Here is a 13,985-nt window from a genome sequence, read left to right on the forward strand (position 1 = left end):
GCTTCTTTTTCTTCTTCCTCCGGTGTGTGGCTGTCAGCAGAGGTTGGATCATCTCCAGGAGGACGGACGGCGTCTCGGCAGCTTCTGCCTTGTGTAGCGTGATAATCAAACCTTTCATAGAGGAATCTTCATTTTATGCCACACAGTTTATTTCGCAAGAAATATAACTGTAAACAAAGCTGTTTGCATGAAGAGCTTCACAGCAGGTTAAGCAGAAGACTGATCAAGGTTTAATGAAGGTTTAATGTGATGCTGATCACAGTATATGAATTATATTTATATAATGAAGATTTGTTTCCTCTCGCTGCCCACAGTGTCCTGATGAAGAGAGCAGACTCCCCTGTACCCAGCTGTGTTTCCATGAAGAGTGACTGGTCAATGGACCCCCCACTCACCTTCAGAGAGGGACCTTTTCATACAGATCAAAGGTAAATGTGCATTTAAACAAACACTGTTTAAAACACCCAGACTCTCACTTAAAAGGCACAGAGGCACATTCAAGCTATGATAAAAATAATTTTAACTTTTACAAATCCTATCATCTTTCAGAATTTAAGGTTAGTCTGTATTCTATATATAAAGTACATAGGAGATAAAAGAAAGAGGATTACTGTAAAGACTGACTTCCTGCGAGCCGGAATTGGAAGGGCCATAATTGAAAATTGGATTAAAAATTTAAATTCTCAGTATAAAGCTTAAAAAATCAGGCTGACCTGCACACTGCTGGGTGTCCATTAAGAAAGACGGGACAATAAATCAGCATCTTCTGGGGGGGGTGTTTCTGTTTTAGTTGTTAGATGTTCAGTATAGTTGTTTACGTGTGACAGTTACACATGGTCCTGATATATCTGTATAATTAATATTACACTCATTAATCATTGGAGACTGATTTCAGTTCTGCCAATTGATTTTTATAGTACAGTATTTCCTTCTCATTTAGATGTGATTACTACAGTTAGTCAATATGTTGGGCAAACTCAAACTTGATATTGTAATCAGTTACCTAAGAGTTTTTAATTTTTACATTGAATCCATAATTGAACTATGGACAGAAGATAAACACTATGGCCTCCTTTCCACCATCGTGATGCCGGTTCCGGACTTTTTACTGATCCAGAAATGGTTCTGAATTTGGACCCGTAATATCAGTGAAAGTGGGGCAGACTATCATGTCCAAACCTGCCGCCTTCCCAGAACATTCAGCCCATAACTGGTATAGTTTTGTCTAACATCAGCAGAGCCGGAGTTGTGCACAACAGCAGCAGTGAAACATGCTGTCAGCTTATTAGCAGAATAGCGTTACATATTTTTTTATTTTGTGAAAAACAAAAGATGGATCTGCTGGCCAGATTTATTAACAAATTATAAACATTTTGCAGGTCTAATACATAAAATATTGTGCTGCTTGACTGGCGAAGAGATAATGACAGTGGCAGTTCTAGACCGGGGGCCAGACTAGTGCCAGTTGTTCTGTTAGGGGGGGCAGATGCATTTGACCAGAATGTCCTTAAGGAGCTACTTACACTAGAGTACCAGCATTTAGAAGCAAAAGACGATCTCAATAACCGAGGTTATTTATGCAGTGTTTCGCAGTCACATTTTACGTTGTTTATAAATATGTCACTCGTTCTGATTTCATAATTAGACTGTCTTGCTTCAATGAACTTGATTATTTTTTCTGTTTTTAACTTTGCTTTTCACCACCTGAAGCGTCTCCCCCCCCCCCAGCATACCCACGTTAAGAGGCCATCAAAAAATGTGCTTACATTTGTGTTCTGCCTGTTCCCAGCACACAGAGGTTTAGCGTACATATTTAAAGGTAAATAATAATAATAATAATAATAATAATAATAATAATAAAACAGAAGCTCATGGAAACACTGGCAGGTTCTCATAAAGCACCAAGCCAGAACCAGCCCGCACTGGTCTAAGCATCGACTCCCTGTTGGTGGAAACGAGACATATTTAGCACCTTTTTAAGGTCTATATCACGCCCACACAGGGTACTTAACCACAACTCTCCCAGCAAGCTATTCGAAGTATTGTTGCCATACTTGTGATGAGCCTTACTGAGCATTTTCTCTGTGCTTTGTCCTCCCGGTTCATCTTGCCTGCTGTGTCCTCCTTGCTCACCTGCCTGTCTTCCCTGCTCGTTCCCTGCTCCCTCGCCGGCCCTCCTGCATCCTCCCCGGATCCCCGTCTTTTCTGTTTGTGCCTGACTGACCTCAACGGTTCCCGACTCTTGCCTGCCCCTTGACCACGATTCAGCGTCTCCCTCTTGGCTTTTGTTACACCCGATCTGAGAAATAAAGCTCCAAGTCTCTGCATTTCGGGGTCTGCCTCCTTCCAGCTCGGCCGTTGTAACAGTCTATTGTTATTGCTCTGATACTCAAGGCTGGTGTGTATCTCAGTGTCAAAATGTGTTTGTGAAAATGCTGATGTTGAGCTTCCTGTCAAAGACCATCATAAATTCTGTTTACAGGCTGTTTACAGAGTTTGTTAACTAGGGATAGTGAATCAAATGCTGTTAGTTAGCTCTGCTAATTAAGCTGAAATCTGTTTCAAAATTAAGTTAGGTTGATGTTCTGAAGCAGCCCTAATGAATAAAGCTTAAAATGGCATTTTGCATCTTTACACATTAAAATATACAACTAGGTTATTCTTTGTCGGCAGCAAGAGCACTTTTAATGGGACCATTACAGACTTTCTGTTATATTTGTGTAGATGATTTGAGGTTTTAATATTTTTCTGCCTTATTGACAGAGACCCAATGGATGAATGCACATCAGATCTACAGGATAAACCGGGTTTATCTTCCATATTGAAGGTTTGTGTTTATTGCTGACCGAAAGGACGAATCAAGAGGTCTCCAAGGCCCTACGTCTTTCTTAAGTATCGTGTGAATTGGCTTACATTTTATACAGCTGTACAAGAGGAAACTAATTCAAACCTACAATTCTCAAATGAAACTATGAAAAGTTTTGGTGAAACGAGCAGTAGTTAACTGTGACTGTGGATTTTAGTCACTAGAGGAAAATGCTGTGAGGTTCCTGAAGGACGAGCTGAAGAAGATCACGAGGTACCTAGATCAGAATTACCCAGAATGCTCTGAGCCTCAGCTGGAGGAGGACAATGACCTGGACACTGATGGTCAGATGCAGAAGACCTGTGGTAGAGAGGGAGCTCTGAAGATCACACTGTACATCCTGAGGACCATGGAGCAAAATGATCTCGCAGACAGGCTGGAGAAGAGTAAGAGGCGTATCTCATTCTGTGTGGGTTTGACAGATAAAAATAGTCTATAATAAAAACATGCAATAAACTTAAGTTTATCATTTAACTTCATTTGATTTAGTTTCGTTTCTATGAGTAAAAAATGTGTTTTTTGAAAATCCTGTGCATTTACTTTTAATTTAATTTCAGGGCATCTTCTGTCACAATGTCAGCGCAGAATCAAATGCAACTTGACGAAGCAATTTGAGTGTGTATTTGAAGGGAAAGCTAAGGAAGGACAGCCAACACTTCTCAGGGAGATTTACACAGAACTCTACATAACTGAAGGTGGGACTGGAGCAGTGAATGATGAACATGAAGTGAGACAGATTGAAACAGCATCCAAGAAAAGTCGAACAGAAGATACTACAGTCAAGTGCAATGATATATTTAAACCCTTATATGGGCGTGTGACACCTATCAGAACTGTACTCACTAAAGGGGTGGCAGGTATCGGGAAAACAGTCTCTGTGCAGAAATTTATTCTCGACTGGGCAGAAGGAAAAGCAAACCAGGATGTTCACTTCATATTTGCTCTTCCTTTCCGGGACCTGAATTTGATTAAGGGTGAATACAGTCTGATTGAACTGCTTCACCACTTTGTTCCAGAACTGAAATCACTTCAATCCACTGAACTGTTTAGGTACAAAGTCTTGTTCATCTTAGATGGTCTGGATGAGTATCGCCTTCCTCTGGATTTTCAGAACAATGAGAGCTGGTTTGATGTAACAAAGAAAACATCACTGGATGGACTGTTGACTAACCTCATTAAGGGGAATCTGCTCCCATCCGCTCTCCTCTGGATAACCTCCCGGCCAGCAGCAGCCAATCAGATACCTGCTAAGTGTGTCCAACAGGTGACAGAGATACGAGGGTTTAGTGATACCCAGAAGGAGGAGTATTTCAAGAAGAGATTTAATGATCAGAGCCTGGCCAGCAGGATCATCACACATGTGAAATCATCAAGGAGCCTCTTCATCATGTGCCACATTCCTGTGTTCTGCTGGATTTCAGCCACTGTGCTTAAGATGTTTTTTAGTGAGACTGACAGGGGAGAAATTCCAAGGACTCTGACTGAAATGTACACACACTTCCTGATCTTTCAGACAAATTTAAAAAATGACAAGTATATGAAAAACCATGAAACTAAGCTTATGGAATGCAGCAAGGAATTCCTTTTAAAACTTGGTAAACTGGCTTTTGACAACCTTGAGAAAGGCAATCTCATATTTTATGAGCAAGATCTGACAGGGAATGGCATTGAAGTCACTGAAACTTCAGTCTACTCTGGAGTGTGCACAGAAGTCTTTAAAGAGGAGTATGGGTTGTACCAGGAGAAGGTGTACTGCTTTGTGCATCTGAGCATCCAGGAGTATCTCGCTGCTTTATATGTGTTTCTGTCAAACTCATCAGCTGACTTGCTGGAGACTGCAGTGAATCAGGCATTAGAGAGCAAGAATGGACACTTGGACCTCTACCTCCGCTTCCTCCTGGGCCTCTCAACAGACTCCAGTAAGACTCTGTTACAAAGGCTACTGGGGCCAACAGAAACCTGCTCACATACCATTAAGGAAATAACCAAATACATCAAGAAGAAATTAAAGAATAATTTATTTCCTGAAAGGACCATAAACCTCTTCCACTGTCTGACTGAACTGGGTGACAATTCTCTAGTAGAGGAAGTACAAAGATACCTGAATTCAGGAAACATTTCATCAGATGACCTCTCACCTGCACAGTACTCAGCTCTGGCCTTTGTGATGCTGATGTCAGATGAGGAGCTGGATGTGTTTGACCTGAAGAAATACATCAGATCAGATGAAGAGCACTGCAGGCTGCTGCCTGTGGTCAAGAACTCCAGGACGGCTCTGTAAGTGACGTGGGGATGGGAAATCATGTCTGGTCTGGCAGTAATACATGAATATTGTTTGAAATGTGTAATATATATTATATATTTCTCCTCATGGATTAATAAGTGGGTTTTATTTTGATAATCACAGCTATAGCTGTTTGTATAGCAGTAGCTAATCTTGACCACAGACTTTATAATGACTGAAGGTAGTGATCAGTCTGCCTTCTGATCACAAGCACAGCATCCTAACCTGCTATAGAAACAGTGAGGACTCTTTATCCACAGGGTGTATAAGTGGTATGTGAGTGTTATTGTCAGCAGGCGTGTTCATGTGATGGGGCCCAGAGCTGGGAGATTCCGTATGACTGCTGTCTCTGGCTGCTCACTGGCGCCCTCTGCTGGCCTCAGCTGCACCTGGCTGAGGATGTGACGACACATCTAGTCTGGCAGAGATAAATATACATTGTTTAAAATATAAAATGAATATGTATACATGTAATTTATTTCCCCTCTTTTATCAACAAGGTTCCTTTTTAATCTGGTTTATATTAACTGAAGGTAGTGATGTAGTAAAAACAAAAAGACAAGATTTCCACGACCTTCCTTTGTGTAACAAATAACCAAAGATACAGCATCATACAGAATGGTCCAGTTTTCATTAATAGTGGGAAAACCACTCATATTCGTTTCAGTTCTGAATGCTGTAGGAAGCATTTCTGTAAATACTGGGTGTGGTGCGTGACTCTTTGGGTTCGGACTCTGTGTCCATGAGCGGAATAACTGATGGAAGTTCAACATGAAAGAGGACAGTGAAGGAACACCAGGGGACACAACAGGAGGCACAAAGGGACCAGGAGTGAACGAAGGAGAGGACGAGGAGGGACAGGGCGGGTGGAAACGGGTAACCGGAGGGAACCCAACGAGGAGTGGAAGCCGCAGGGGCCATAGGCGATCATGAGGAGGGAGCAGGAGGGAATGCTGAAGCTGATGAGGAGGAAGGCAGAGGGACCAACGATGGGGGCGAGGAGGAAGGCAAAGGGGACACAGGCAAAGGAGAGGAGGGAACCGCAGCCGCGGCAGATGAAGGCGCAGCCGCTGCCAGCCAAGGCGTAGGCGACCAATGAGCCAAAGATGGGGGACCTGCAGTTGCCCAATGAGGTATTGGAGGCGGGACTGCCACCAGCCGACAAGGTGCCGCAGGCAGAACCGAGACAGAGAGGTGGGGGCCTGGCCGGGATCTGCCCTGCGGTGATGGTGGCGGTAGAGCAGTCACTGGGGAAGCCAGGGAGGTTAGACAGATCCCCGAGGGGTCCCCCTGGAGCTCCTCCTCCAACTCCACTATGGAGGAAGGAGCGGTGGTCCAACAGTCAGGGTCCTCCTCGGGGACAGGGGCCAGACTCAGAGGGTCAGGAACAGGGATGGACGGAACCTGGGCTGGGACCTGAAACACGGGCGGAACAGGAGGCGGAGGTGGCACCGGGACCTCGGGCGGAGCAGCGGGCGGAGGCATAGCAGGGACCTCGGGCAGTGCAGGAGGCAGAGGGGGCGCCGGAGCCTCAGGGGTTGCAGGAAGTGGAGGCGGCGCCAAGACCTTTTGGGGGTGCAGGAGGCAGTACATCAACCTCGGGCGGCGAAGCTTCAGGCAGCACAGGATCCACGGGGGGCGAAGCTGCAGGCAGCACAGGAACCACGGGGGGCGAAGCTGCAGGCAGCACAGGATCCACGGGGGGCGAAGCTGCAGGCAGCACAGGATCCACGGGGGGTGAACCTGCAGGAGGCTCAGGAACCACAGGTACCACAGGGGCACTGCAGGAGGCACAGGAACCATGGGGGGAGCTGCAGGAGGCACAGGAACCATGGGGGGCGCTGCAGGAGGCACAGGAACCATGGGGGGCGCTGCAGGGGCTTGTGCCTCGGCAGCGGGCGCTGTTCGGTTCCGGACCTTGGGGACCCGCGGGATCAAGTCCTCAACAGACCTGGCCCCTTTAAGGGCCAGATGCTTCCCCAGAAAGGGGTACGCTGCTGATGTGGACAGCACGGTGGCAGTCCACTGGCCAGGGCTACATTCCGCATATTGGATTCCACCACCCCGCATCTTAGCCGCCGCAAGTTTTCGCGCACCTCCCCAGCAAGGTGCATGTCTCCAGGTAGGGACATCTCCTCCAGGATGTAACAGCACTGGAAGGCTAGACCGCGAAGCAGGGGATCATCCCTGAATTCGGGCTGATTGAGCCAGTATATCACCTCATCGGTCATGGTGAGGTATTCCTCTTCTGGGAGGCGAGGTGTCTGGCTGGGGAGTCCGGTCATTCTGTCATGACTGACGTGGTGAAGAGCGGGGAAGAAGGCAAGGGGAACAGGCGTGGGGTAAATAAAAGGGTTTTTAATAGGAAAAGGAGCAAGACTTCAATAACCGGACTGGGGAAAACATACCTAATGCAGTAATACAATGCACTAATGACAGTAACAGGAAACAGCTGGTGAACATGGGGAATCCACACGGGGTTAACGAGGGGGCATGGCACACAGGAGGATCGGATGATCGGGGCATAACACTGACGTATAATAGATATGTGTGCCACCAGGACACCATGGCTAAGAATCAAATCCAGGGTGTGGTTACAGGCATGAGTAGCCCGACTACATTCTATAGAGTCTAGAATAGCAGAAAACGTTGTTGTTAAAGGATCGCTGTCATTCTCCACCAGGAGTGTTGAAAAATCTGCAAACTCCAGGGACCAGATGGTCTATACACAATAATATTGGTAATTGGAGGTTAGGGACCAGGCAGTCTATACATAATAACAATGGTGATTGGAGGTGAAGAACTACAAAGAGAGTTATTATGACATACACTATGGTGGAATAGACCTTCACGATTAAAAGTGCGGGGAACAGACACAGTCCCATTAACATGAACCCTAGGTGACGACTCTAAGCGACTAGCAGGCAGTCGGTTATGTCGGTTTGCCTGCCGCCTGGACTTGGCTCTGGCTAGTCAGCGATTTGCCTGGAGACTATGAGCTATGCTTTTGGACAGGAGATTGGCACCAGCCCACGAGGGGTGAATACCGTCCCTCTTCAAAAGCCCAGAGCTACCCCCAAACATTTGCCAATTGTCTGTATAACCCACAGCATTTATCGGGCACCATTCCGACAGCCAGCGATGCAGCGACGATAATCTGCTGTACATTTCATCACCATGTCTAGCAGGGATGGCATAAAGATGGCTAAGGGATTATCTGCTGTATATTTCATCAGCACGTCTAGCAGGGATGGGGCCAGAGCGCGTTACTGACACACACATCTTCGCAAGGCTGCACACCTCTATGAAATTTGTTGGGGTGCAATTTGTCGGTTCCTTGACAATGAAACTTGCCGGGGGGGGCTGACCTATAAAATATCTTGCCAAGCTCAGTGATAGGAAATGTTTGTGAAAATACGGGGTAAATTGCATATTTTCGTGGATCAGTGCAAGACGACTATGCCCAAAGGAACAGCAGTTCATGTGGTGATTGGCTGGTTGGAAGTCGGCCTGTGATTGGTCAATTGGTTTTCAGGCAATTGTGACACTCCAATAGTGAAACAGCTGACATGGCATTCCACGATACGTTGCTTTGTTAATAATAATAATAATAATGATAATAATAATAATACATCATGTTTAATGTATTATCATTATTGTTATACTTAAAAAAATGGAGGTTACACACCACAACAGAAAAGCTTTTAAAACTAATTAATAGTCAGACCAAGTTCATTTAAAAACTGTTAAGGGTTCTTCATATTTTATCTCAACTTTTGATTGTAATGAAAGGATCTGCAAAGAAGGGATTCGTAGCTGGGTTATCAAGGCTGTCTGCAATTTTCTTACTTTGTACAGAAATTAACATTCATAAGTGCTTGTCTTGTTCGTCCCTCCACATAAGTTATGGGGTCTGCTGTCATATGCTGGCTGGGGAAAAATAATACCTGCTTTTGTTTCTAGAATAGATTACTGTAATGCGCTTTTGTCTGGTCGGCCTAAGAAATCTATTTCACATCTACAACGGGCCCAGAATGCCACTGCCGTAGTGTTAACACGCACCAGTCAGAGGGATCACATCTACAACGGGCCCAGAATGCCGCTGGCGGAGTATTAACACGCACCAGTCACAGGGATCACATCTACAACGGGCCCAGAATGCCGCTGGCGGAGTATTAACACGCACCAGTCACAGGAATCCCATCTACAACGGCCCCAGAATGCCGATGGCGGAGTGTTAACACGCACCAGTCACAGGGATCACATCTACAACGGGCCCAGAATGCCGACGGCGGAGTGTTAACACGCACCAGTCACAGGGATCACATCTACAACGGACCCAGAATGCCGCTGGCGGAGTGTTAACACACACCAGTCACAGGGATCACATCTACAACGGGCCCAGAATGCCGCTGGCGGAGTGTTAACACGCACCAGTCACAGGGATCACATCTACAACGGGCCCAGAATGCCGCTGGCGGAGTGTTAACACGCACCAGTCACAGGGATCACATCTACAACGGGCCCAGAATGCCGCCGGCGGAGTGTTAACACGCACCAGTCACAGGGATCACATCTACAACGGGCCCAGAATGCCGCTGGCGGAGTGTTAACACGCACCAGTCACAGGGATCACATCTACAACGGGCCCAGAATGCCGCTGGCGGAGTGTTAACACGCACCAGTCACAGGGATCACATCTACAACGGGCCCAGAATGCCGCTGGCGGAGTGTTAACACGCACCAGTCGCAGGGATCACATCTACAACGGGCCCAGAATGCCGCTGGCGGAGTGTTAACACGCACCAGTCACAGGGATCACATCTACAACGGGCCCAGAATGCCTCAGGCGGAGTGTTAACACGCACCAGTCACAGGGATCACATCTACAACGGACCCAGAATGCCGCTGGCGGAGTGTTAACACGCACCAGTCAGAGGGATCACATCTACAACGGGCCCAGAATGCCGCTGGCGGAGTGTTAACACGCACCAGTCACAGGGATCACATCTACAACGAGCTCAGAATGCCGCTGGCGGAGTGTTAACACGCACCAGTCACAGGGATCACATCTACAACGGGCCCAGAATGCCGCTGGCGGAGTGTTAACACGCACCAGTCGCAGGGATCACATCTATAACGAGCTCAGAATGCCGCTGGCGGAGTGTTAACACGCACCAGTCGCAGGGATCACATCTACAACGGGCCCAGAATGCCGCTGGCGGAGTGTTAACACGCACCAGTCACAGGGATCACATCTACAAGGGGCCCAGAATGCCGCCGGCGGAGTGTTAACACGCACCGGTCGCAGGGATCACATCTACAACGTGCCCAGAATGCCTCCGGCGGAGTGTTAACACGCACCAGTCACAGGGATCACATCTACAACGGGCCCAGAATGCCGCTGGCGGAGTGTTAACACGCACCAGTCACAGGGATCACATCTACAACGGGCCCAGAATGCCGCTGGCGGAGTGTTAACACGCACCAGTCACAGGGATCACATCTACAACGGGCCCAGAATGCCGCTGTCGGAGTGTTAACACGCACCACTCGCAGGGATCACATCTACAACTGGCCCAGAATGCCGCTGGCGGAGTGTTAACACGCACCAGTCACAGGGATCACATCTACAACGGGCCCAGAATGCCGCTGGCGGAGTGTTAACACGCACCAGTCACAGGGATCACATCTACAACGGGCCCAGAATGCCTCTGGCGGAGTGTTAACACGCACCAGTCACAGGGATCACATCTACAACGGGCCCAGAATGCCTCTGGCGGAGTGTTAACACGCACCAGTCACAGGGATCACATCTACAATGGGCCCAGAATGCCGCTGTCGGAGTGTTAACACGCACCAGTCACAGAGATCACATCTACAACGGACCCAGAATGCCGCAGGCGGAGTGTTAACACGCACCAGTCACAGGGGTCACATCTACAACAGGCCCAGAATGCCGTTGGCGGAGTGTTAACACGCACCAGTCACAGGGATCACATCTACAACGGGCCCAGAATGCCGCTGGCGGAGTGTTAACACTCACCAGTCACAGAGATCACATCTACAACGGGCCCAGAATGCCGCTGGCGGAGTGTTAACACGCACCAGTCACAGGGATCACATCTACAACGGGCCCAGAATGCCGCTGTCGGAGTGTTAACACGCACCAGTCACAGAGATCACATCTACAACGGACCCAGAATGCCGCAGGCGGAGTGTTAACACGCACCAGTCACAGGGATCACATCACACCTGCTCTCACATCCCTGCACTGGCTTCCTCTGGCTTCTAGGATTAATTTTAAAGTTCATTTGCTAATTTGTAAATATTTATGTGGTTTAGCTCTGTCCTGCCTTAGTAACTTGACTGTAAGGTATGTCCCAGGCAAATCAGTCAGATCAATTTACTGATTATTCCTAAAACTCGGCTGGGGAGGGAGGGGGCAGCTTTTAGTCACTATGGGCCCAAACTCTGGAACTCTCTCCCAGAAAACCTGAGAGCTACTGAATGTCTCAGTACTTTCAAAACTAGGCTGAAAACGCATCTTTTCACAACCGCATATAATAATCTATGATGATCAGTTTTATTATTTTACACATTTATTTTTATCAGTAATTGTGGGGCGGGGGGGGTCTCTCCCCCCAGAAGACACTGAGGCTAGAGGCCCCTATGAGGGAGGGGCCCCTAAAGAGAACATGAGTGGTTAAAGTCCTATATGATGATATAATTTTATTTTCTATTAAATTTTTTAAAACATTTTATTTCTTTTTCAATTAATTATTGTTATTTAAACTGTACTTATTGGAATTTCTTTCTTTTTTTTTTTTAAATGTTTGCAAAACACTTTATAAACGCTGTGGTTAAAACACGCTATATAAATAATGATTGATTGATAAATGAAAGAGAGAGAGGGAGAGAGAGAGAGAGAGAGAGTTGAGAAGCTCACAATTCCCACCTGAAAGCTGCACTTGAATGGCTGACATTCTGGCTGCTGACTCAGAGATAGAAGTTGGTGATGTGACAATACTGAACTTACAAGAATGGCGAACGCATGGTTACTGCAAGGGACAATGCTTGTGAAATTCTGTGCAATGTTTCTTTTTAACTGCTTCAGAATCTTAGGCTAGAAAGCTGAACTGAAAGCAAATCATGAATCCTTCTGTTATCTTGCTTTGTATGTAGCCTAAGCGCGTTTCCCCAGCAAAGACGATAATCGCCGGTTAGTCACTGTCAGATATCGACACCGGGATACTTGTCTGATTACGCTCATTACCGATAACATCGTCATATCACCCAGACGTAATTGGTGATTTGACATGTTCCCAGGTATAACAATACAGGGAGAAAAAGGATTTTACTCATGGGATCAGGAATCCAAGTGCCAGTTGCTGCTGCATTAGCTGCTGGGAATGTTCACATCTCCTCCTTTCAGTGATACGTGTCGAGTGTAGGGACACCTGGCAGATAGATGGCTAAGGACTGCACTGGAAGCACTGGTCTGACTGTTATGGGAGGGTTCACATCCATCTTGCTGTTGATGTGTTCCTATATATTCCTGTATATTCTGTGATTTTTGGCTGTAGCTTGTACTTAATGTTTTTGCTTCTAGTTTTGAGCAAAGATGCACTGACTCACAATTAGTGATCATAAGACTGCAGCAGATTGTCAGGACGCACAGAACACTCTGCAGACTATAATTCATTTTGAAGTGTAAGCTGTGCTGCTAATTATACTGAAAACAAATGCTTATTGTAATGCTTTGTATTTTACTAATGTGTAGGATGTGTATATATGTCTGTGTCTTAAAGTGTTTTCTGTTTCAGGCTGAACAGCTGTGATCTCATAGATGAACACTGTGAAGTGCTGTCTTCAGCTCTAAGATCAAACTCTTCCCCCCTGAGAGAGCTGGACCTGAGTGACAATAACCTGAAGGATTCAGGAGTGAAGCTGCTCTCTGCTGCACTGGGGGATTTACACTGTAAACTGGGGATACTGAGGTCAGTATTACTGGGTATTCTACACTCTAAACTGGAGATATTGAGGTCAGTATTACTGGGTATTCCACAATGTAAACTGGGATATTGAGGTCAGAATTACTGGGTATTCCACACTGTAAACTGGGGGTAATGAGGTCAGTATTGCTGGGTATTCCACAATGCAAACTCGGGGTACTGAGGTCAGTATTACTGGGTAATTCACACTATACGGAGGAGATACTGAGGTCTGTATTTATTTAATAATTGTAATGGTGAGGTGATATTATTTATTGGGGCGTTTCTGTCTCTCTCTCTGCAGGCTGTCAGGCTGTAGAGTCACAGAAGAAGGCTGTTCTTCCCTGGCTTCAGCTCTGATGTTAAACCCCTCACACCTGAGAGAGCTGGATCTGAGCTACAATCACCCAGGAGATTCAGGAGTGAAGCTGCTCTCTTCTCTACTGGAGGATCTCAGCTGTAAACTGGAGAAGCTGCAGTGAGTACAGAATATGCATTTTACAGAAAAGTAACTGGACAGCAAGAAAACCCACAATGCCTTTCAGCAGTTACATAATAAACAAACACAAACCACGTTTGTTTTCTTCTCCTACTTCCTTATATCCCACAATCTTATCAGCCCTCGATCCATGCTATAAATAATTAAGCAGTGAAGCAGGAAACATCCATTCAACCATATAATCCATGCAAAACATTTGTGTTGGTTAGCAAAGTTAACGGCACTGTTACAGTTAAACATGCTGACTTTAACGTATTATGGACAAAAAAATAATGTACATCAAACAGAATCGGAATGGTTGTTAAAATGATTTTTAGTAATTTAATTGTTTTCTGAAAATCC

General features: G+C 46.2%; 1 protein-coding gene across 6 annotated transcripts in view; it reads left to right on the plus strand.

Annotated features, from left to right (window-relative positions):
- Positions 1–13,985, plus strand: part of LOC125722471 (NACHT, LRR and PYD domains-containing protein 12-like) — a 243,911-nt gene that overhangs the window by 9,198 nt on the left and 220,728 nt on the right. For 4 of the 6 annotated variants that reach the window (XM_048998635.1, XM_048998633.1, XM_048998634.1 and 1 more), the window contains exons 3-8: positions 315–428; positions 2,764–2,827; positions 3,024–3,252; positions 3,424–5,143; positions 12,977–13,150; positions 13,449–13,622. In XM_048998635.1, the coding sequence (XP_048854592.1) occupies positions 315–428; positions 2,764–2,827; positions 3,024–3,252; positions 3,424–5,143; positions 12,977–13,150; positions 13,449–13,622 (2,475 nt within the window). The remainder of the gene's footprint in view (positions 1–314; positions 429–2,763; positions 2,828–3,023; positions 3,253–3,423; positions 5,144–12,976; positions 13,151–13,448; positions 13,623–13,985) is intronic. The other 2 variants (XM_048998639.1, XM_048998638.1) reach the window with 2 other exon arrangements.

Source organism: Brienomyrus brachyistius, unplaced genomic scaffold (genome assembly GCF_023856365.1).
Source record: "Brienomyrus brachyistius isolate T26 unplaced genomic scaffold, BBRACH_0.4 scaffold39, whole genome shotgun sequence".
NCBI classification, from domain to species: Eukaryota; Metazoa; Chordata; class Actinopteri; order Osteoglossiformes; family Mormyridae; genus Brienomyrus; species Brienomyrus brachyistius.